This window comes from Halichoerus grypus, chromosome 14, assembly GCF_964656455.1.
Source record: "Halichoerus grypus chromosome 14, mHalGry1.hap1.1, whole genome shotgun sequence".
Taxonomy (NCBI): domain Eukaryota; kingdom Metazoa; phylum Chordata; class Mammalia; order Carnivora; family Phocidae; genus Halichoerus; species Halichoerus grypus.
In genome coordinates, this window is record NC_135725.1 from 61908933 (window position 1) to 61933512 (window position 24580).

Genomic DNA, 24580 nt, shown 5'->3' on the forward strand with positions numbered 1-24580 from the left:
AAATTGGAAGTTTTAGAAGTCTGCTCCACTGAGGGATGTCGCTCCAGTGGCTAAGCAGGAGGTGGAACCCTCGCGGGACAGTGTGGTCTCAGGACCCTCAGGGTCACAGAAAGACCGGGGGTGCCTGAGTGCGGCAGAGCTCCCAGGTATTGGAGCAGGGAAGCCAGCTGCAGAGAGGGAGCCGAGGAGCGGGCTCTCAGCTCGGGGTTGCCATAAACTGTGATCCGGGGCACAGTCGGGCCCCTGCTCCTCCAGCAGGGACCCAAAAAGCGGCAGATCCGGGGAGACTCCCCTTCCTCCCCCGGGAGGAGCGGCGCGGGAGCGCACCGCAGGATTTGCTGGGTTTGGAGACTCCACACGGGGTCGGGTGCCAGAGATAGAAACGCTCGGTCACAGGCCGGGTGAGCACGGAGTGCGGCCGGAGACCGGGGAGACGGGAGTGACTGACGGCTTTTCTCTGGGGGCGCACTGAAGAGTGGGGCCCCGAGTTCTCGGCTCCTCCGGGGCGGAGATTGGGAGGCCGCCATTTTCACTCTCGGCCTCCAAAGCTGTACGGAAAGCTTGCAGGGAACAAAAGCTCCCAAGAGCAAACCCGAGCAGATTACTTAGCCCGGACCGGGCAAGGGCGGGGCAATTCCGCCTCCGGCAAAGACATTTGGGAACCACGGCAACAGGCCCCTCCCCCAGAAGATCAGCAAGAACAGCCGGCCAAGACCAACTTTACCGATCAATGAGAACGACAGAACTCCAGCGCTAGGGGAATACTGCATATAGAATCCATGGCTTTTTTACCATGATTCTTTAGTCTTTCAAAGTGAATTTTTAAAATTTTCTTTATTTTTTCCTTTTTCTATTTTTTTTAGTTGAATTTTTCTTCTTTCCTTTTTCAACCAACTTTTCTTATCAACTCCTTTTTTAAAATCTTTAGTTTTCATTTTTACATATTCCATCCCTTCATCGTATTTACCCTTATTTTTGTATATATATGTTTTTCTTTCTTTAAAATTTTGAGAGGCAGTTTCTTCTAACAGACCAAAATACACCCAAAATCTAGTGTGTGACTCTGTTCTACTCACCAGCCTGATCATATTCTTTTTCTTTTTTTTTCTTTTCCCCCTGGTTTCGGGTCTCTTCTGATTTGTTTAGTGTATATTTTTCTGGGGTCGTTGTTACCCTTTTAGCATTTTGTTCTCTCATTCATCTGTTCTTCTCTAGACAAAATGAGAAAACGGAAAAACTCACCTCAAAAAAAAGAACAAGAGGCAGTACCGACTGCCAGGGACCTAATCAATACAGACATTAGTAAGATGTCGGAACTAGAGTTAAGAATGACAATTATAAAGATACTACCTGGGCTTGAAAAAAGCACAGAAGATACTAGAGAATTCCTTTCTGGAGAAATAAAATCTAACCAAGTCAAAATCAAAAAGGCTATTAATGAGGTGCAATCAAAAATGGAGGCTCTAACTGCTAGGATAAATGAGGCAGAAGAGAGAATTAGTGATATAGAAGACCAAAGGATGGAGAATAAAGAAGCTAAGAAAAAGAGATAAACAACTGCTAGATCACAAGGGGAGAATTTGAGAGATAAGTGATACCAAAAGATGAAACAATATTAGAATAATTGGGATCCCAGAAGAAGAAAGAGAGAGAGGGGCAGAAGGTATACTGGAGCAAATTATAGCAGAACACATCCCTAATTTGGGGAAGGAAACAGGCATCAAAATCCAGGAGGCACAAAGAATCCCTCTCAAAATCAATAAAAATAGATCAACACCCCGATATCTAATAGTAAAACTCACATGTCTCAGAGACAAAGAGAAAATCCTGAAAGAAGCTCGGGGATAAGAGGTCTGTAACCTACAATGGTAGAAACATTAGACTGGCAACAGACCTATCCACAGAGACCTGGCAGGCCAGAAAGGACTGGCATGATATATTCAGAGCACTAAATGAGAAAAATATGCAGCCAAGAATACTATATCCAGCTAGGATATCATTGAAAATGGAGAGATAAAAAGGTTCCAGGACAAACAAAAACTAAAAAAATTTGCAAACACCAAACCAGCCCTACAAGAAATATTGAAAGGGGTCCTCTAAGCAAAGAGAGAGCCTAAAAGTAACATAGACCAGAAAGGAACAGAGACAATATACAGTAACAGTCACCTTACAGACAATACAACGGCACTAAATTTGTATCTTTCAATAGTTACCCTGAATGTAAATGGGCTAAATGCCCCAATCAAAAGACACAGGGTAGCAGATTGGATAAAAATACAAGACACATCCATATGCTGTCTGCAAGGGACTCATTTTAGACCCAAAGTCACCTCCAGATTGAAAGTGAGGGGGTGGAAAACCATTTACCATGCTAATGGACATCAAAAGAAAGCTGGGGTGGCAATCCTTATATCAGACAAATTAGATTTTAAACCAAAGACTGTAATAAGAAATGAGGAAGGACACTATATCCTACTTAAAGGGTCTATCCAACAAGAAGATCTAACAATTGTAAATATCTATGCCCTAACATGGAAGCAGCCAATTATATAAGCCAATTAATACCAAAATCAAAGAAACACATCAACAACAATACAATAATAGTAGGGGACTTTAACACCCCCCTCACTGAAATGGACAGATCATCTAAGCAAAAGATCAACAAGGAAATAAAGGCTTTAAATGACACAGTGGACCAGATGGACTTCACAGATATATTCAGAACATTCTATCCCAAAGCAATAGAATACACTTTCTTCTTGAATGCACATGGAACATTCTCCAGAATAGATCACATCCTGGGTCACAAATCAGGTCTCAACCGGTACCAAAAGATTGGGATCATTCCCTGCATATTTTCAGAACACAATGCTTTGAAACTAGAACTCAATCACAAGAGGAAAGTTGGAAAGAGCTCAAATACATGGAGGCTAAAGAGCATCCTACTAAAGAATGAATGGGTCAACCAGGAAATTAAAGAAAAATTTTAAAAATTCATGAAAACACAACTATTCAAAATCTTTGGGATACAGCAAAGGCGGTCCTAAGAGGAAAGTATATAGCAATACAAGCCTTTCTCAAGAAACAAGAAAGGTCTCAAATACACAACCTAACCCTACACCTAAAGGAGCTGGAGAAAGAACAGCAAATAAAGCCTAAACCCAGCAGGAGAAGAGAAATAATAAAGATCAGAGCAGAAATCAATGAAATAGAAACCAAAAGAACAGTAGAATAGATCAATGAAACTAGGTGCTGGTTCTTTGAAAGAATTAACAAGATTGATAAACCCCTGGCCAGACTTATCAAAAAGAAAAGAAAAAGGACCCAAATAAATAAAATCATGAATGAAAGAGGAGAGATCACAACCAACACCAAGGAAATACAAACATTTATAAGAACATATTATGAGCAACTATATGCCAGCAACTTAGATAATCTGGAAGAAATGGATGCATTTTTAGAGAAGTATAAACTACCAAAACTGAACCAGGAAGAAATAGAAAACCTGAACAGACCCATAACGAGTAAGGAAATTGAAGCAATAATAAAAAATCTCCCAACAAGAGCCCAGGGCCAGATGGTTTCCCAGGGGAATTCCACCAAACATTTAAAGAATTAATACCTATTCTTCTGAAACTGTTCCAAAAATAGGAATGGAAGGAAAACTTCCAAACTCATTTTATGAGGCCAGCATTACCTTGATCCCAAAACCAGAAAAAGACCCCATCAAAAAGGAGAATTACAGACCAATATCCCTGATGAACATGGATGCAAAAATTCTCACCAAAATACTAGCCAACAGGATCCAACAGTACATTAAAAAGATTATTCACCACGACCAAGTGGGATTTATTCCTGGGCTGCAAGGTTGGTTCAACATCTGCAAATCAATCAATATGATACAATACATTAATAAAAGAAAGAACAAGAACCATATGATCCTCTCAATAGATGCAGAAAAAGCATTTGACAAAGTATAGCATCCTTTCTTGATTAAAACTCTTCACAGTGTAGGGATAGAGGGTACATATCTCAATATCATAAAAGCCATCTGTGAAAAACCCACAGCGAATATCATTCTCAATGGGGAAAAACTGAGAGCTTTCCCCCTAAGGTCAGGAACGGGGCAGGGATGTCCACTATCACCACTGCTATTCAACAAAGTACTAGAAGTCCTAGCCACAGCAATCAGACAACAAAAAGAAATAAAAGGCATCCGAATCGGCAAAGAAGTCAAACTCTCACTCTTTGCAGATGATATGATACTTTATGTGGAAAACCGAAAAGACTCCACCCCAAAACTGCTAGAACTCATACAGGAATTCAGTAAAGTGGCAGGATATAAAATCAATGCACAGAAATCAGTGGCATTCCTATACACCAACAACAAGACAGAAGAAAGATAAATTAAGGAGTCGATCCCATTTACAATTGCACCCAAAACCGTAAGATACGTAGGAATAAATCTAACCAAAGAGGCAAAGAATCTGTACTTAGAAAACTATAGAATACTCATGAAAGAAATTGAGGAAGACACAAAGAAATGGAAAAACATTCCATGCTCATGGATTGGAAGAACAAATATTGTGAAAATGTCTATGCTACCTACAGCAATCTACACATTTAATGCAATCCCTCTCAAAATACCTCAACTTTTTTTTCAAAGAAATGGAACAAATAATCCTAAAATTTGTATGGAACCAGAAAAGACCACAAATAGCCAGAGGAATGTTGAAAAAGAAAACCAAAGCTGGTGGCATCACAATGCCGGACTTCGCTCTATTACAAAGCTGTCATCATCAAGACAGTATGGTACTGGCACAAAAACAGACACACAGATCAATGGAACAGAACAGAGAACCCAGAAATGGACCCTCAACTCTGTGGTCAACTAATATTCGGTAAAGCAGGAAACAATGTCCAATGGAAAAAAGACAAATGTTGTTGGGAAAATTGGACAGCCACATGCAGAAGAATGAAACTGGACCATTTCCTTACACCACACACAAAAATAGACTCAAAATGGATGAAAGACCTAAATGTGAGACAGGAATCCATCAAAATCCTTGAGGAGAACACAGGCAGCAACCTCTTTGACCTCAGCCGCAGCAACTTCTTCCTAGAAACATTGCCAAAGGCAAGGGAAGCAAGGGCAAAAATGAACTATTGGGACTTCATCAAGATAAAAAGCTTTTGCAAAGCAAAGGAAACAGTCAACAAAACCAAAAGACAACCGACAGAATGGGAGTAGATAGTTGTAAATGACATATCAGATAAAGGGCTAGTATCCAAAATCTATAAAGAACTTATCAAACTCAACACCCAAAGAACAAATAATCCAATCAAGAAATGTGCAGAAGACATGAGCAGACATTTCTGCAAAGACATCCAAATGGCCTACAGACACATGAAAAAGTGCTCAACATCGCTCAGCATCAGGGAAATACAAATCACAACCTCAATGAGATACCACCTCACAGCAGTCAGAATGGCTAAAATTAGTAAGTCAGGAAATGACAGATGTTGGCGAGGATGCAGAGAAGGGGGAACCCTCCTACACTGTTGGTGGGAATGCAAGCTGATGTGGCCACTCTGGAAAACAGTATGGAGGTTCCTCAAAAAGTTGAAAATAGAGCTACCCTATGACCCAGCAATTGCACTACTCGGTGTTTACCCCAAAGATACAAATGTAGTGATCCGAAGGGGCACCTGCACCCCAATGTTTATATGAGCAATGTCCACAATAGCCAAACTATGGAAAGAGCCCAGATGTCCATCAACAGATGAATGGATTAAGAAGATGTGGTATATATATACAATGGAATATTATGCAGCCACCGAAAGGAATAAAATCTTGCCATTTGCAACGACATGGATGGAACTGGAGGGTATTATGCTGAGCGAAATAAGTCAAACAGAGAAAGACATGTATCATATGACCTCACTGATATGAGGAATTTGAGAAACAAGACTGAGGATCATAGTGGAAGGGAGGGAAAAATGAAACAAGACGAAATCAGAGAGGGAGACAAAGCATAAGAGAATCTTAATCTCAGGAAACAAACTGAAAGCTCCTGGAGGGGAGGGCGGTGGGAGGGATGGGGTGGCTGGGTGATGGACACTGGGGAGGGTATGGGCTATGGTGAGCGCTGTGAATTGTGTAAGACTGATGAATCACAGACCTGTACCCCTGAAACAATACATTATATGTTAATAATAATAATAAAAAAACCTCCCAAAAAACAAGAGTCCAGGGCTAGATGGATAAAAAAAAAAAAATTGATCTCAGAAAACGTTTTCACACATGCATGAACATTTGTGTGCCGAGATGCTCACTACAGCACTGTTGGTGATAAAGTTGGGCAAAATTTTCGATATGGGAAGTATATATATGTTTATTATATACACTATGCGGCATTCATACAATGAAATAACAGGTAGTGATTTAAAAGAAGGCAGTGTTCTGATACATGCTATAATATGGATGAACCATTAAGTCATGCTAAGTGAAATAAGCCATGATTTCCTTTTATGAAATATGTACAGTAGGCCAGTTCACAGAGACAGGAAGTAGATGAGAGGTTGCCAGGGGCTGGTGGGAAGGGAAGCAATTGCTTAGTAGTCCAGGAATAACTGTTTGGAAACATCCACAAGAAGACTTAAGGTGTAAGCTTAAGGCTGATCATGCAAATAGTTAAAATGAGAGAGAGAGAGAGAGAGAGGGAGAGAATGGGAGGAAAGGAGGGAATTCTGGCAATGAAACAAGGAAGTATGCTGTCTAGTGGTTTGGGCCACATTGATTCAAAGTGAAAATGGATCCCACACTGGAGTGGGCTGGGGCCAGGTGAGGGCCTGAATAGTCTAGTTGAAAAGGTTAGGGACTGGGGACAGAAGGAACTTGGGCAGCGACGCAGTCCACTCAGGGGAGAGTGGGGGATTCTGTACCCGGAGCGCCGGCTGCTGCGACGCCATCTGGGCCCAGGGTGCCGGAGGCCTGTCCGGGTCCTGTGGGGGGTGAGGAGCCCGCGAGAATGGAAAGAGCGGTTTGCTGATATCTCAGTACGACTCTGGACAACGCTTCTATGGGCGCCTCTTGGGGGCATCCCACTGCTCCCCAACCCTGCCCTGTCCCTGTTAGCTATGATGTCCTGGCAACTCGGGCAGGTGGCCGTGGCCTTGCCCGGTGGGGGCGGTAGAGACGGGTGGCCCCGTCAGTGTCAACAGCAGCATGGCCCGGCCGAGGCCTCATCTCCCCACTCCCGCCTGTCCCATCACGGGCCCCCTGACCCTGTGCTGTGGTTCAGTCCCTACAGCTCTGGTGGGTCCCAGGGAAAGGCACAGAGCCAGGAACGGAGGCTGTTGGTTTCCCTCCCCAGGGTGCCAGGCTAGGCCTCGGTCCTCAGGTCCACTTCCTGCCCTTCCCCCAGCCCTGCTTGGCGGGGAGAGGGGCTGACTCCTGCACATGAATTTCCAGGCTCCTCCTTCAGGCTGCGTCTGGTCAATGGGAGGAGGAACTAGAGAGAAGTGATGGGGAAGGAGCAGCCAGGGTGTCCGTCCCACCAAGACAGCGTCTCCACGAGAGGCTGCAGGGCCGCGTCCCCTCTACCCTCCAGCTCCCGCATGACAGGCCTGCTCTGGTTCCGGCTCCTGCCAAGGTGGCCCCGGCCCCCTGCTCTCCGTCACCCCACGTCCTCCCTCGTCTACGCAGGCCAGGGGTGAAGGTGCCTCCCGCCCGTGCTCCCGCCTCGCCACCCCTGGCCGGCTTCTCTGCCTCTCCCACGCTGTGTCACCATTCCCTGCATTCGTTCCCTCTGTCCCAAACCCTCAAAGTGACTTCTGTCTTCCTGGGTGGGCCTTGATGAATACTACTGTGGCCCCAGGTCCGCCTCTGCCTTCCTGTGGGACCGGTGATGACTTCTCTTCCTGGGTGCCCGCATCTCCGAGGGCCACTTCAGCTCTGTCAGTCTATGCACATCCTAGCTCCCTACCAGGTCTGGGTTCGACAACAGTAGCCAAACTTATCTATATATTTATTTATATAGTACATATATTTATACAATTTTTCCCCACTTATAAAAGTATCAAAAGCTCCCTGGGGAAAAGTGGGAAGATTCCAGAAGAAGAACATAACCACTTTGCTACCCTGTCACCTGATCCTTGTTTGAGTTAGGGTAGCAGGCAAGGGGTGAGTTTCCCGTCCACCTGCACGCCCTGGCCCTCTGAGGAGCCATGATGGGGAAGGAAACAGCCTATCAACAAGAACGGCAGAGAAAATCATTTCATGGGTGTTGGTTGAGGATAGGCCTTCTTGATGGTTCTCTGCAAAGACGTGGTTGGTGAGGACTTGTTTACCGGCTTCTGAACAGCGGACTTTGGACCACGAGTTTATTGGCTTTCGTTTGCTTACAGAGGTGTTTCATGGATTAATTTCCAGGCGCATGGCCTTTTTCCCTGGCACCGCCCCTCCGCAGGCGAGCACGGAGCAACACAGCTGTCCCTGACTTCTCTGCTACAAAGTACACGGTCACAGTTCGGCAGAGTGCATGACAGTCCTAAATGTGTGTGCCCACAGAGCCCACACAGGGATGTGTCCAAAGGGAATAAACAAAACATGTTCACTGCGGCGTTATTCTATGTTAGTGAGAAACTGGAAATGATCGAAATGTTCAACTTAGGAAAATGGCTTAATCGTGGTAGATCCGTAAAATGGAATATACAGTTTCTAACCCTGACACTGATAAAGAACTTTCCATGACACAGGGAAGTATTATGACCTTAAGCCACAACAAAACCTCCATATATAAAGTGACATATAGTTCTGGTCGATAAAGGGAGAAGGAGCTGACGTGGGAATCCCCCTTGCTCATTCAAACACACAGAAATGCTGATACACAATGGGCAAAATTTTAAATTATATGACTAAGCTCAAAAACAAAAAGCAAACCCACAAAGGACGAAAAGCAGAAATCCTTAGTTGCCCAAAACAAAGAGGGAACTTGCTGGCAGGGCCGTACAGAAGCTGAGCTGAGTGACCGCGGCAGGGTGGAGTGTATGACAGCCACTCCACACTGGGGGCCCAGCTGGCTCGGAGGGGGCTCTGGGTACCTGCCACCTGCACTAAGCCAGGAGCACAGAGCACCGCGTCACCCATGAGCCAGGCACGGGAAAAACTCCACCCACTGGCCTGGGAAAGGGGCAAGGCATCTTTTTATTTTTTTTTAAGATTTTATTTATTCATTTGACAGAGAGAGAGAGGGAGAGAGCACAAGCAGGGGTAGCGGCGGGGGGGGAGGGAGAAGCAAGCTTCCCGCTAAGCAGAGAGCCCTATGTGGGGCTCGATCCCAGGACCCTGGGATCATGACCTGAGCCAAAGGCAGACTCTTAACTGACTGAGCCACCCAGCCGCCCCAGGGGCAAGGAATCTTGTCAGCCACCTAGGGTCATGGGCAAAAAGAGAGTCACCAGCAAAACAAATAAACCAAACAACAGGACTGTACTGAGAAGAATGCAAGTCTGAGTTCATGGACCCTCAAAATTGAAAAATTCAGGGGCGCCTGGGTGGCTCAGTCAGTTAAGCGTCTGCCTTCGGCTCAGGTCATGACCCTGGAGTCCCAGGATCAAGCCCCACATCAGGCCCCCTGCTCAGTGGGGAGCCTGCTTCTCCCTCTGCCTGCCGCTTCCCCTGTTTGTGCGCTCTCTCTCTCAAATAAATAAATAAAATCTTAAAAAAGCAAAAACTGAAAAATTCATATAAAACAGGTCTGGAACTACTGAAACTGACAGAGTGCCCTGCAGGAGCTCCAGCCACAGGGCTCTCAAGCTGTGCTCTCACAACCCTAGGCATACAGGACGCCACGGAAAACACCTGCTGAAGACAAGAGGATGATACAAACGACAAATCACACAAGGAAACGAACCACCAGGCCTTACCTCCAAAGTGGGGACATTTGTATATTAGAACCGTACAGAGATGATAGTAGAGTTGTATAGATATATCTCTGTATTAGAGTTATATGGAATTGTATAGAGAATATGTCTCAAACTATAGAAAAGCGTATACCTGTACAGAAAAAAAAACACCCTCAAAATGTGAATAGTGGTTTGCTTGAAGAATGATTTTTTTTTTTTTTTTAAAGATTTTATTTATTTATTTGAGACAGAGAGAATGAGAGAGAGCACATGAGAGGGGGGAGGGTCAGAGAGAGAAGCAGGCTCCCTGCCGAGCAGGGAGCCCGATGCGGGACTCGATCCAGGGACTCCAGGATCATGACCTGAGCCGAAGGCAGTCGCTTAACCAACTGAGCCACCCAGGCGCCCCTGAAGAATGATTTTTTTTTAAATTCCAGTATAATGAATGTGCGTTACACGGTCTCAGGGGTACAACACAGTGCTGCAGTAATCCCACACGTCACCTAGTGCTCATCACAGTAAGAGCACTGGTAATCCCCATCACCTATTTCACCCATCCCCCCATCCCCCCACCCACCTCCCCTCTGGCAACCACGTTTATCGTCTGTAGCTAGGAGTCTGTATTTTTGTTTGTCTTTTTCCTTTGTTTGCTTTGTTTCTTAAATTCCACATATGAGGGGCGCCTGGGTGGCTCAGTCATTAAGCATCTGCCTTTGGCTCAGGTCATGATCCCAGGGTCCTGGGATAGAGCCCCACATCGGGCTCCCTGCTCCGCGGAGAGCCTGCTTCTCCCTCTCCCACTCCCTCTGCTTGTGTTCCTTCTCTGGCTGTGTCTCTCTGTCAAATAAATAAATAAAATCTTAAAAAAAAACAAAATTCCACAAGTGAAATCATATAGTATTTGTTTTTCTCTGACTGACTTATTTCACTTAGCATAATACCCTCTAGACCCAGCCATGCCGTTGCAAAAGCAAGATTTCATTGTTTTTTATGGCTCAATAATATTCCTTCTATATATACTACATCTTCTTTATCCATTCATCAGTTGATGGACACTTGGGTTGCTTCCATATCTTGCTGTTGTAAATAATGCTATAATAAACATAGAGGCGCATGTATCTTTTTGAATTAGTATTTTCATATTCTTTGGGTAAACATCCAGTAGTGGAATTACTGGATCATATGGTAATTCTATTTTTAATTTTTTTTTTTAAGATTTTATTTATTTTTTTGACAGAGAGCACAAGTAGGCAGAGAGGCAGGCAGAGGGAGAGGGAGAAGCAGGCTTCATGCTGAGCAGGGAGCCCGACGCAGGGCTTGATCCCAGGACCCTAGGATCATGACCTGAGCCAAAGGCAGACGCTTAACCGACTGAGCCACCCAGGCACCCCTCTATTTTTAATTTTTTGAGGAGCCTCCATACTGTCTCCCACAGCGGCTGCACCAGTTTGTTCCTTTTCCTCCACATCCTCACCAACACTTACTGTTTCTTGTGTTTCTGATTTAAGCCATTCTGACGGGTGTGAGATGGTATCTCATCGTGGGTTTTCTTTTTCTTTTTTTTTTTAAGTAGGCTCCACAGTCAAAGTGGGCCTCGAACTCATGACCCTGAGATTCAGAGTTGGATGCTCTACCGACTGAGCACCCAGGTGCCCCTCGTTACAGTTTTGATTTGCATTTTCATGATGGGTAGTGATGTTGAGCATCTTTTCATGCATCTGTTGATCATGTGGATGTCTTCTATGGAGAAATGCCTGTTTATGCCTTTTGACCACCTTTTAAAAAAAGATTTATTTATTTATTTGGGAGAGAGAGAGAGCATGCGTGCATACAGGACCGTGGGGAGGGACAGAAGGAGAGAATCTTCAAGCAGACTCCCTGCTGAGTGCAGAGCCTGATGCAGGGCTTCATCTCATGACTTGAGATCATGACCTGAGCGGAAACCAAGAGTCGGATGCTTAACCAACTGTGCCACCCAGGCACCCCTGTCTTCTGCCCACTTTTAATTGGATTTTTTGTTTTTTGGGGGGGTTGAGTTGTATAAGTTCTTTATGTATTTGTATGGAACCACAAAAGACCTCAAAGAGCCAACAGAATTTTGGAAAAGGAACAAAACTGGAGGTATCACAATCCCAGATTTCAAGATAATCTATAAAGCTGTAGTGATGAAAACAGTATGGTACTGGCACAAAAACAGACAAATAGATCAGTGGAACAGAACAGAGAGTCCAGAAATAAACCCACAACTATATGGTTAATTAATCTAAGACAAAGGAGGCAAGAATATGCATGCAATGGGAAAAAAACAGTCTCTTCAACAAATGGTGTTGGGAAAACTGGACAGCTTTGTGACAAAGAATGAAACTGGACCACTTTGTTACATCATACACAAAAGTAAATTCAAAATGGATTAAAGACCTAAATGTTAAAGACCTGAAACCATAAAAATCCTAGAAGAGAGCACAAGCAGTAATTTCTCTTACATCGGCTGTAGCAACATTTTTCTAGACATGTCTCGTAAGGTGAAGGAAACAAAAGCAAAAATAATCTGTTGGGACTACATCAAAATAAAAAGCTTTTGCACAGCAAAGGAAACAATAAAACCAAAAGGCAACCTCCTGAATGGGAGAAGATATTTGCAAATGACATATCCGAGAAGGGGTATGGCTGAATTTTTAAATCTCTGTTTCTTGACCAGGAATGGAAACATAAATGCCCCCAAGAGCCAGGCTGGTAACAGTGAGGGAGGTGATCAGGTGGGGGCTGGGAGACCTGGAGACAGGTACCCTTCTTGTGGCGGTGTCCACTGCTCAGGCCTGACAGCTCCCATGTGGGAGTGCAGGCCTAGGACAGCCACATCTTCCTACTTTTCTATATTTAAATTTTTCTACAGATCAACCAACCAACCAACCAATCAGTCCCAGCTTTAAAATGCTGACCACTAATTTCGTTCTTCTTAGTACCTTCTGAGGGTCACTGAACTGTAAGTCTAATAAACCGTGTGCAGGATTTGTATGCTGAAAACTTCAAAATGCTGACGGAAGAAAACAAAAATCTAAATAAATGAAGAGATATGCATTCACGGATGGGAAGATAACATTGTAAAGATGTCACTTCTTACATGCTGAATACAATCCTTCCCAAATCCCAACAAAGTAGTAGAGCTTATAGACAAGATCCTTCTAAAATTTAAATGGAAAGGCAAAGGAACCAGAAAGCTAAAAGGATTTTGAAAACGAATATAGTGGGAGACATCAGTTATTTCAGGACTTATTCTCACCTCTAACAATCAAGACCATGTGATAATGGTAGAGGGAGAGACTCATAGATCGATGCAACAGAATAGAGAACCCAGAAATAGCCCCACCCAAGTACAGCCAACTGATTTTCAACAAAAGCAATTCAATGGAGAAAACACAGTCTTTCAACAAAAGGTGTTGGAGCAACTGGATATCCATAAGGAAAAAAAAAAAACTTGAGCTAAATCTCACACCTTATACAAAAAAGTAACTCAACAAGAATCATGGACTTCAATGTAAAATGTAAAATTATAAAACTTTTAGGAAAAAAAAGGAGGAAATCTTTGGGATCTAGGGCTAGGCAAAGAGCTCTTAGTCATGACACCGAGGGCACAATCCATAAAAGAAAAAAAAATGGATAAACTGGACTTTGAAATTAAAAACTTTCACTCTGCAAAAGCCCCTGTGAAGACAATGAAATGTCAAACCCCAGACTGGGAGAAAATATTCGTAAGCCACATACCTGACAAAGGACTCCTATCTAGCATAGACAGACAACTCTCCAAACTCAGCAGTAAAAAAAAAAAAACAGACAAACCAATCTGGAAGTGGTAAAAAAACATGAAGAGGAGACCTCTCACCAAAAGGACAGACAGGCGGCCAATAAGCACATGGAAAGGTGTTCAGCATCACCAGCCGCTGGGCAAATGCAAATGAGGACCACTGCACACCTGCCAGAACGGCTAAAACACCAACCTGTGCGAATACTGCATGTGGGCCAGCAAGAGCGGAAACGGGATCTCTCATCGCTGCTGGTGGGAACGGAAGATGACACAGCCGCTCTGCACAATGTTTTGGCAGCTTCTTAAAAAGCTAAACATACAAGCTCCATAGGACCCTGAACCAGCACTCGGCATTTATCCCAGAGAAATGAAAACTACGTCCACACAAAAACCTGCTCAACTACACAAAAACCTACACAACTGCTCGAAGCGACTTTGTTTGTGATAGCCCCAAACCGGAAACAACTAAAATGTCCTAACATAGATGAAAGGTTCAAATTAAAAAAAAAAAAGGCGGCACATGCGTACTACTGGATGGCTGGGATATTATTCAGCAATACGAAGGAATGAACTACTGATAGACAAAACAACTTGGATGGATCTCGAGGGCATTATGTTGAGTGAAAAATATCTCAAAGGTCATACACCATATGATTCCATTTTTATGACATTCTTAAATGCCGTAATTATAGAGATAGAGAACAGATTAGTGATTGCCTGGGGTTAGAGACTGTTGGGGGGGAGGAGGCGGGGTGACTACAAAGGTGTTGCCTGAGGTAGATCTTGGTGGTGATGGGATCGTTCTGTATTTTGGTTGCTATTACCCGAATCTACCAGTATGAGAAACTGACATAGAACTATATACACACCTCGTCAATTCTGGTTTTGATGTCGCAGTGGAGTCAGGGAAGATCTAAGCCTTGGGGCAAGCTAGGGGAAAGGGACACTTCTCTGTTCTACCCTTGCAACATCCTGTGAATCCGTAATTATTTCAATATAAAAGTTTAAAAGTTGGAGAAAAGGTTCAAAGAAAGAAAATCCCATTTCTTAGATGAAGCTGAAATGTACCCCTTAGGCTCTGCACATGGGTCCTAATTCTTCCCTTGAGGGCCCCCAAACCATACCTGCCGAGAGATTCGCAGAGTGACCCCATACCTGGATTCCGTCCTTCTGGCTGAGCGGCCCAAAGCACCTCCCCCATCCCTTCCTGAATCTTTTCAAATAGATGTATTTGCCTGAGCCCCCGAGAAATGTCCTTGGCAACATGAGGGACACTATTAATAAGGCAGCTGGGGCCACAGGTGTAAACCACAACTGTCCCCAGCACGCTGGGGCATGCAGCCACAGACCACGCATGCTGGGCCAACAGGGGGCCAACCCCGTGGCCTGGCCTGGGCATCGGCATCTCCACTCTGCTGCAGGCCTGGCCTCAGGACATCCCGGGTCCCAGCTACTCCCACGGCCAGAGCCAGTCTCTCTGCCTGACTGTGGGGGTCGGTCCAGGGTTCACAGAGCCCTCAGGGGGAGAGGCGCTGGGAGGGCATCCCACCGCAGCCCCCATTTCGAGGATGGGGCAGCCGAGGCTGAGAGGGCAAGGGACCAACTCAGTTCGCATAAAAGGACCAAAAGACCCAGAACAACTTTTTTAGAGTCAAATGGCAGCTCAAATGGTAACATCAGTCCCAACTTCCCATTTCAAGCCCATGACAGAATCCATTTAAATAAACAGTGCTATGAAAGGAGAAGCCTGAAGAAAGTACTTACTTATGGAAATATATTTATACCCTATTTATGTTCTTTCAACAAAGCAGTGACACCCAAAGAGCTATTTGCACCTTCTTTACACTGCATTTTGCTTTGTTTAAGGTGACTTGGGGTGCAAGGGATGGACGACTAGTCCCTCTAAGAGAATGGCCTTGGTGGTGGCGGCAGGAAAGACTGTTCCTCCATTTTGTGAGGCGCTGTGGGGCAAGACCAGGGTGCTGGGCAGAGGTAGATCCACACGAAGCTAACAACACAGAAGCTTCAGGCTCCTCTCTGGCCCGGCCCCTTCATGGTCTTACACCTGATTTTGTGTTCTTTTTCTTCAAAAGAACCTCCCTAAATTCTGGAAGTCCCAAACCCCACCAAACCGGATCTGCCCCTTTGAGGTTTTTATTTTCCCTTGGCTCCACACTGAGGAGAGCCTTGTGTCCGAGGGGAAGTGTGGACATCTCAACTAGAATAAGGAAGAAATGTCCACTTGCCTTGAGCTTCTCGGCAGCCTCTTCTATTTGGGTTATGTTGCCAACTTGCTGATGCTTCTTGGCTTCCAACTGCTTTAAACATTCTTGGATGAGTTTCTGTATGTGAAGGAGTTAGGAAAAATTAATACTGTGACTCTTGAGATAACAAGCCACCCCGGGGGTCATCTCCCACCCCTGTATTTTGCTTCAGTTGAGGTATCTGAGACTCAAAAGGTGAGATGACTGGGCCCAGAGTCACGGGGCAAACTGGAGGATGAGTTGGAACTAGGGTCCCTCTGATCTTCAGAGGCCCACGTCAGATATTCTTCAAACCTTGATGCCCCCTCCCTTTTTTCTACAACAATCCTACTATGACCTGATTTTCTTAAATAGGACCTTAAGGCAAACAGCTTGGGGACAGGGGAAGAGCATTCACTTACAGAGTCAGTATTAACTGAGCACCTACTATGTGCCAGGCCCTGTCATAGGGGCTGCCCTCGTGGAACGTACATTCCAGGGAGCCTGTGGCCCTTTGGCCTAGACTGGGGTTCATAAAACCTGCATGTGTAAGGTCTGTGGGGGTTCATGCTCCCATCTCTCTCCCACCTGAAATGGCTCCCATCCATATCTCTGTTTTGTGACTGCCGTTTTTCCACAGGTGTGCTCTGCGACCCTCTTCCCCACAGGTCTGACCTCACCTCCATCTGGGCCTTCTTACGGCTGGCCTTACACTCAGCTGCGGGGCCCAGGTCTGGCTGCCCAGTCAACTGAAAGCTTCCTGAGGGCAGGCCTGCTCCATTCCTGGCTCCGCCCCCAGGGACCAGGGAGTGACCGAGAAGCATCTGCTCAATTGAACACAATGACCAAGGGCTGCCAGCTTCGAGTGGACAGCTGGAGCCACCCAGGAAGCTGTGAGGAGCACCAGCCCCAGAGTCACACGAGACCTCCTAGATCTGAGTCCTGGTTCCCCCTTCATGGGAACCGAGCGAGTGACTTCACCGCTCTAAACCTGTTTCCTCAGCTATAAACATGGAGCTAACCCCATAGCGTCGCCACAGAGAATGAGAAGTACACAGAGCGCTGGGTGCAGTGCTTGGCAGGCACTAAGTACTCGACAGAGTTCTTACTGTCATTGTAACATCCAACAAGCATTTGCTGCTGTGGGCAGCTGTATTCTAGGTAGTGGGTGGGGATGGGGACACAATGGTAACCGAAGTACAAGCCACAGCCTCAAATTCCAGGAGCACATCCTCACCCCACTGTGATTTCTAAGCCTTCAAGTCTAGCTGCTGTCCATCACCCAAAGATAGCCCAGCCTCCTGGTGCCTGGGCCTTCCAGTCCCAGGATGCTTCTCCTGTCAATGCTACCTGGTAAAATCCTACTCAGCCTTCAAGGACAGTTCCAATGGCACTCCTCCAGGAAGTCTTCCTGGGCTCCCTCTTCCTATTTCACATTGTCTTCTCTCTGGCTTCCCAATTACAATACTTACCACACTGTATTGTCACCATCTGTTCTCACCCCACCAGCCAGTGAACTCCTCCAGATGAGGGAAGAATTGATCTACTCCTTAGCTCATGGCACAAGGTATGTGCTGAATGGATGTTTGATGAGTGGATGGAAGGATGATGGACAAACACGTGAGTGGGTAGATGTGTGAACACAAGATGAGTTCACAGGTAGGTAGGTGGGTGGGTGGACCTGCCCCTCAGACACCCAAGCCCTACCTCTGGAAAGCAGCCATGTTAACTCTGGAGACAGCCTCTGAGGAGCTATTATTATTACAACCATTATATAGATAAGAAAAGGAAGACCTTGGAGGCAGAGGCAGGCCTGAAACCCAGGACTCCACCAACTGGACCAGCCCCCACAGGGCCCATTTTCATCCTGGAGCTCCAAGGTTATCACAATGTGAAGAGAAAGGTCATTAATCACAGAAGACTTCTAGGAGGAGGAAGTGGTAGAATCTACATCTGTCAGAGACAGGAGGGCCTGCCTATCCCAGGGAGGCAGACGGACTTGACCAGAGCCACAGAACAAGTTGTTCCCAAGGCCGGAACAAAAGTCTAGAGCCCCTGACCACTATTAGGATTCCGCAGGGGTGAAGGCTCCAAGGTGAGAACGGGCCAGTGGGGGCAATCCAGCTGTGGAGTCCTGGGCTGAAAGCCAGCCTCAACTTCCAGAACCTTCCTTTTCTTATCAATAAAATGGCTGTCACAGCTCCCCACAGGCTGTTAAATGCGTGGAACAGGAACTGGCACGGGGAGGGGAGGGGGGGCCGGGTGGAGGGGAAGGGCGGAGCGGGTGGCTGGAGGCGGCTCCTAGGGCAGGCAATCAAGCACTTCCCCAGCCCCCGCCTGTGAACTCCAGGAGAGAAAACCAGAGATGTCTGTGTGGCTTTTCATCTGCGTTAAAGGGCAGACCTGGGGCGCCTGGGTGGGTCAGTCGTTAAGCTCTGCCTTCGGCTCAGGTCATGGTCCCAGGGTCCTGGGATCGAGCCCCACATCGGGCTCCCTGCTCCGTGGGAAGCCTGCTTCTCCCTCTCCCACTCCCCCTGCTTGTGTTCCTGCTCTCACTCTCTCTCTCTGTCAAATAAATAAATAAAATCTTTAAAACAAAAGGGGGGGGCAGACCTTCTTCCAACCCAAGGGCAGTGTGGTGGACCCGCCGTGGTGGACGAGGTCAAGGACATGTGCGTATCAGCCGGGGCTCCCAAGTTCTCACTCCCAAACCCACCTCCTCCGAGGCTTAACTGCCCGTTCGCAACAACCCTGCGGCTCCAGGCCTAACCAGGACCCGGCCGCCACCCCGGCACGCCCCTCCCCGCCCGCTGCGCCCCCCGCGCGCCGCCCGCGTCCCCACCTGCACGTGCACCGCCTCCTCCAGCGCCAGGCCGACCGGGTGGCCGCGGTGCGCACCCAGCACCGGGCAGAGCGCGCACACGCAGCGGCGGCAGCGGCGACAGAAGAGCTCGGCCACGCGGTCGCCGTGCTCCGGGCAGCGCCAGCCGCTCGCGTCCTCGCGCTCCGCGGGGCCCGGCTCCCCAGGTGTCCCGCTCTGCGCCCCTGCGCCCGCCATTCAACCTTCGGGTTCTGGCGGCCGCGGTGCGGGGGAGGGGCTCCCGCGGAGAATCGAAAGCTGGGCGGTGGGGCGGGGCGGCCCCGGGCCGGCCCAGCTCCCGCAGGAAGGATTGCTGCGCGCGCCCGGCCGGCAATAGCGGCCGTCTCGGCGCCATGTTGCCCCGCGGGTTGCGCGCCCGCCGCTTCTGCCCCGGCAGCTTCCGCGGCGCGGAGGGTCAGGCCCCGCCTAGCGGCTCGGAGGTGGCGGCAGCCGGAGTGGGGCTCGCTCCCGGAGGGCGGGCTTAAAGGAGGTGGGCTTCCCCGCCCAGTCTTGCGAGTCCAGTCACTCTCGGAGAACTGCAGCCCTGTTGGCTGTGGCCTCCCCGGTGGTGTGCGTGACCGACACCTTTCACTTCCCCTTGATTCTCTCTGCCCTTTCCCCAGGAGAAATCACCATTCCCACAACTGTCAGAATCACTCTGGAAACTCTGATTGCCCCGGGCTGTCTCCGTGTCCACCAAATGTAAATCGGTACAGCCAACATGAAAAGCACTATGGAGTTTCCTCAAAAAATGAAAAATGGAACTACCCCATGATCAGCAATCTCCCTTCTGGGTATATATGGGAAGATTATGAAGTCAGTATCTGGAAGAGGTATCTGCACTCCTGGGTGCAATGCAGCATTATTCACAATAGCCAAGACGTGGAAACAACCAGTGTCCTTCCAGGAATTAATGGATAAAGAAGATGTGCTGTGTGTATATACGGTGAAATGTTATTCGGACCTAAAAAAGGAAATCCTGCCATTTGCCACATGGATGAGCTTGGAAGACTTTATGCTCAGTGAAATAAGCCAGGCAGAGAAAAACAAATACTGTTGAGTTTCACTTATATGTGGAATCTAAAGAAACAAAAACAAAAACAGTTGAACTCCTAGCAACAGAGTGGAATGGTGGTTGCCCAGAGCTTTGGGGGTGGGGTAAAGGGTACAAACTTTTAGTTGTAAGATGCCTTAGTTCTGGGGATCTAAGGTACAGCCTGGTGACTATAGTTAATAATACTGTACTGTATACTTGAAATTTTCTGCGTGTAGATCTCAAGTGTTCTCACCACACACTGTGTGAGATAATAGATGTGTTAATTAACTTGATGGTGGTAATCATTTCACAAGGTATACATATATTAAATCATCACATTGTATATCTTTAAAAATCATGTACCATCTAAATATATATAACTTTTGTCAATCGTTATCTCAATAAAGTTGGAAAAAAAAATTCTCAGTTCCTATCCTTGGCTCTTAATACCTTTGATCCCTGCCCTGTCTATGCTCTCTACCTTTTGTTTCCAGACCAGGGAATAGGCGGTTTTCTCTGCTTGGGACCTCTCTTCCCCAAATACCCTTTGCCCTGCCTACTTCTATTTATCCTTCAGGTGTCTGCCTAAATATCACCTCCTCCAGGAAGACTTCCTTGCTTCTCTCCCAGAGCAGCCCACACTTCCCCCATCCTGGCCCTCCTCTTCCTTCCAACCATGACTAAAAACTTCAGAGGGCAGGGACCAAGTCTGTTTTATCTATTTCCCAGCCTGGTCTCTGGCCCAAACAAGTAGATACTTAATTGGTATTTGTAGAACAAATCAAGAAAAGGAAAGCTCCAGGTATTAAAATGTCTAGGCAGATGTTGTTTATTATTTTGTTACATTCTTTCCATTGTACGATTTCACATCTATTTATTTTCACTTTTATTTCTTAATTTTTTTTTTTTACAAAGGTAAAAGGAATTTCAGAAACATTAAACTATTTCAGGCACGGTTTCATATTAAAAGCATAGATCTATTTTTGATTTCCTTCTTCCCTCTATGATATAATCTTAAATTTAGTTTCAGGAAGAACATTTATTGTAGAGCTAAGGTGGATAAGCCCCAATGCTCATCTCCCAGTGCTGTCTTCATTCTCAGAAAGCTCCTGAGTCAACAGTCAGGGGGCTCCCGGAGTATGGAGTAAAGAGATGAGTGCACATTCTGTTTGCCCTGAGTGTGCGGGCCGGGCCCTACAGATGCTGGGCAATTTCTACTTCATCAGTCAAGAACATAAACAAAAAGGCAATTTTAAAAAATGGCTTAAAAAAATATTCGATAAAAATTACCTATCCCTCTCCCTTGCTGTGAAATAATTTAAATAATTTATTCTAGTTTAAAAAAAAAGCAAACCCAAAAAACAAGTTTGTTCACGGATGCCTTCACATTGTTTTTAAGCATGAGGTCTGGGTCCCTTAAGGGGTAGGGAGAGCTCGAGAAGGTTCTGTGCAGAGGAGGCATTCGGGCTGCTCCCCAGACTCAGCCCCATCCCCTGTTTGCAGCCAGTGCCGGTGCGAGGGCTACTTCTTCCTTCTCTGAGAATGGCATGGGGATAGTGGCATTATTCTGACCAGGGGGAGGATGCCTGCCCGGCCCATGTTAGAATTAGAGCTGGGTGTGCCAGGGAACCCCATCCAGGGGAGTTCTGTTCCCTCACTACCCCTGGGATTTGGCCTTTGGTGAGCCCCAGTGACCAAGTCAACAAGATAGGGGATGAGGGTGTCTGGCGTGTGTAGGCAGACAACGGGTCAGAACCATGGCTAGGGGAGGGGGCACTCAGGGGTCCAGAGCCCTCATCAAGTTGTAGCCAGGGGTCCCAGAGAGACATGGGATGACGCTTCCAACCTGGACTTAGAGGATGGGGTTGGAGTCCCGGAGCCTGTCTGATGCTCACTGTCCTCGTCTCTACTGCAATTAGGTACAGATGGGCTAGCCCAGTGGCTCTCCATCCTCACTGTACTGCAGAATACCTGGGAACTTATAACAACATACACAAAGCCAGGCCCTACTCTGGAGATGCAGCTTCAACTGGTCTGGGGTTGGGACTGGGCATCTGTATTTCTCGAACCCTCCTAAGAGGACTCTCATGTACAGCCTGGATTGAAACCTACCAGGTTAGGTGGCCTCCTCCCGTCCCAATCTTAGCTCCAGGACTGCCCTGTGCAGTGGGCAAAACCCCATCGCTTGCACCTCCTCAGTAAGGAGGGGGTACATTTAATTTCCAACATTCTCCATCTCTAGCTAGGCTGCTGTACTGACCACTGAGAAAGAACCTTAGCGAATGGGCTCAGAACACAGACTCCCAAAGGAGGGACATATAAAAACTCTCAGGCTAGAAGGGAACTTGAGGGTCATCCGGCCCTACTCCTTGCCTAGTGCAGTCCTCCCTCTCCAGAAGTGGGTGGCCATGGGGCTCTGCTGGCATCCTGCAGTGCTGGGGCTCCCTCCCTCCTGGACCAAAATCTGCCTACATCCTCCGGAAGCGGGCAGGCTCTGTGGCCTGAGGGCTTTGGGGGTGGCAGTCCGTGGTCATGGGAACCACTCTGATGTCTGCTCCCCCACATAAAGGATAGTGTCTGCCCATACTTGGCTGATTCTGGTTGAAGAGAGGATGGTGTTGGAGCCTCCTATCTGTGTTCTAGCACTGGGCCAAAGCTTGACTTATTTCCCCGCAGTTAAAGCTCCTCTGCCCGATCACCAACGTCTTGTGAGTTCCTACAGCAGACCCTGATCATCACCCTATAAGTAGTTTTCCTCAGGTCACGGCCAAGGTTTCTCGTCGCAGGTGGCAGATCCTGTAGAGGGCAGCACACCTCAGCGACCCCAGGTTCAGATGGAGAAATTGAGACCAGAGAGGGAAGGACTTGTAAGAGGTCACTGCACAAATCAGGGGCACAGCCGAGGCCAGAATAAACGGATTCCTGCCCTGTGGGCTGAGACTGCATCGGACCAGAAACAGCAGAAAGAGACCCAGCAGACCAGAGGCTTGACCCAGCCCTGTCATGAACCCTCTGCGGATCTTGATCACTTGTCTCTCTCTGAGCCTCAGTTTCCCCACCTGTAAAATGAGGAAGTTGGGCCAGATCACTGTTTTTCAAACTTCTAAAGGTTTTTTCAGAAGCAGAATTACGTATTCCACAGAAGCCAATATATAAAATCAGAAAGAAAGGGAACTGTCTGGTTGGAGCAGGGTGGAGGGGGGGGCATGGCCCTCCTGCTTAGGCTTCCTCCCATTCTGTGGACCACAGTCTGAAAATCACAGGCAGCTTCCCCTTAGGTCCTTCCAGCTCTAACTTTATACAGTGTTCTTTCCCTTGAGAAGTTACAGCTCATCGTGGACCCTTAAACACAGAATTAAACAGAAGGCAAGTTATTGTCTAAAAAGAGTCAATTCAGACACTTGTTTTGAGAAGGCAAATAGAAAAACGGCACCACATCCCTCCCACTAGAATCTTTCAGCAACCAAGAGTTTTCGTTTTCTGGTAAAAAATATAGAAATAGTGGTTGTTCTTGGGGGACTTGTGGTTTGGTTCTGGACCTCCCCACGGAGCCGAGTGGTGTCCCTGAGGGCGGGGAGGGCAGAGGTCTCTGCTCAGAACCTCTCTGAGCCCATCTGCGAGTTTTTGACCTCCAGTTCCAACTGTTTGGCCTCCACCTCGCGCTGGGTCAACAGCTCCCGGAGTCTTCGGATCTCCTCCTGCTGTCGATAGAACATCTGCAGCAGCTGGGAAAGCACAAACAGAGGGAGTGATCACTCCATGTCCCCGGATGTGAGGGGTCAGAACACCAGCAGAAAGGACCAAACTTTGCCCCCTTTTCACACAGAAAGGTGGAGGCGATGAACACGGCTGAGGCTCGAGGGAGCGACCATTGCACGGGCCTTTATAAACCCTCTTCTTCACCCAATAAATGGAAATTTTAAACAACTCGATGTTTCAGACCTTTTTTTGCTTCCTTAGATCCCCTGTGGACTAGAAGAAAGGATGCTTGGCCCTGAAGTCTGGAGACTGGAGTTTTCACCACTAAACTAGCTAAACTATGTGACCGCAGGCAAGTTACTCATCCTCTCTTGAGTTTCCATTTCCTCCTCTAGGAACTGGGGGTCAGAAAATGAACCTGGGCATTAGCATCACTGCTGCGCTGTAGAGAATCGTAGCAGATGCTGGGCGCTCCCCCTAAGGATGTTCGAGAAGCCATGGCATGCTCACCACACCCCTACGAGGGGGTAGTGTTAGCACCGCCCCCCACCCCGACCTGTGCCACTGTGGAAACTGACGCTAAGAAAGATCCAGCCCCTGGCTCTGTGGTCCTCCCGTCACTGATGCTGAGCAGAGGCAGGCTCAGAACTCTGTGAGATGCCGGCCCCTGTGTTTTTAGCCACTCCATACTGACTCCCAGGGATGAGGGGGTGAATTCAGTCAGGGGATATACCACAGTGCCCACCACAGGTCCTGGGACGCGGTCGGCACTTAACAAATGTCGACTCTGAAACAGAAAATCCTAGGGTCAGAACTGGGAGGGACTCTAACACCAAATCAAACCCTCTGCATCTTGTAGATGGTTTTCCGCCATCTGGATGTAAACCCGCCATCTTGGCAGACATACAGCGCTCACTGCCTATTTGGTGAATGAAGTCACAAAGTGAGTCAAGCGGCCAGGCCAGGCCCCACAGCTGGTTGTTGTCACCCCTCATTTTCTCCCCACCATCCCAGTGCAGGCACCACCCTCC

General features: G+C 47.2%; 2 protein-coding genes across 2 annotated transcripts in view; both read right to left on the reverse strand.

The window, feature by feature from the left end:
- The window catches only part of TRIM14 (tripartite motif containing 14), a 33135-nt gene extending 13863 nt beyond the window's left edge, over window positions 1-19272 (reverse strand). The window contains exons 1-2 of the mRNA XM_036074167.2: window positions 18797-19272; window positions 15958-16053 (exon numbers count right to left, since the gene is read on the reverse strand). Of these exons, the coding sequence (XP_035930060.1) occupies window positions 15958-16053; window positions 18797-19012 (312 nt within the window). The 5' untranslated portion in view covers window positions 19013-19272. The remainder of the gene's footprint in view (window positions 1-15957; window positions 16054-18796) is intronic.
- A 1390-nt stretch (window positions 19273-20662) lies between these two features.
- The window catches only part of CORO2A (coronin 2A), a 52236-nt gene continuing 48318 nt past the window's right edge, over window positions 20663-24580 (reverse strand). The window contains exon 12 of the mRNA XM_036074166.2: window positions 20663-23575. Within this exon, the coding sequence (XP_035930059.1) occupies window positions 23444-23575 (132 nt within the window). The 3' untranslated portion in view covers window positions 20663-23443. The remainder of the gene's footprint in view (window positions 23576-24580) is intronic.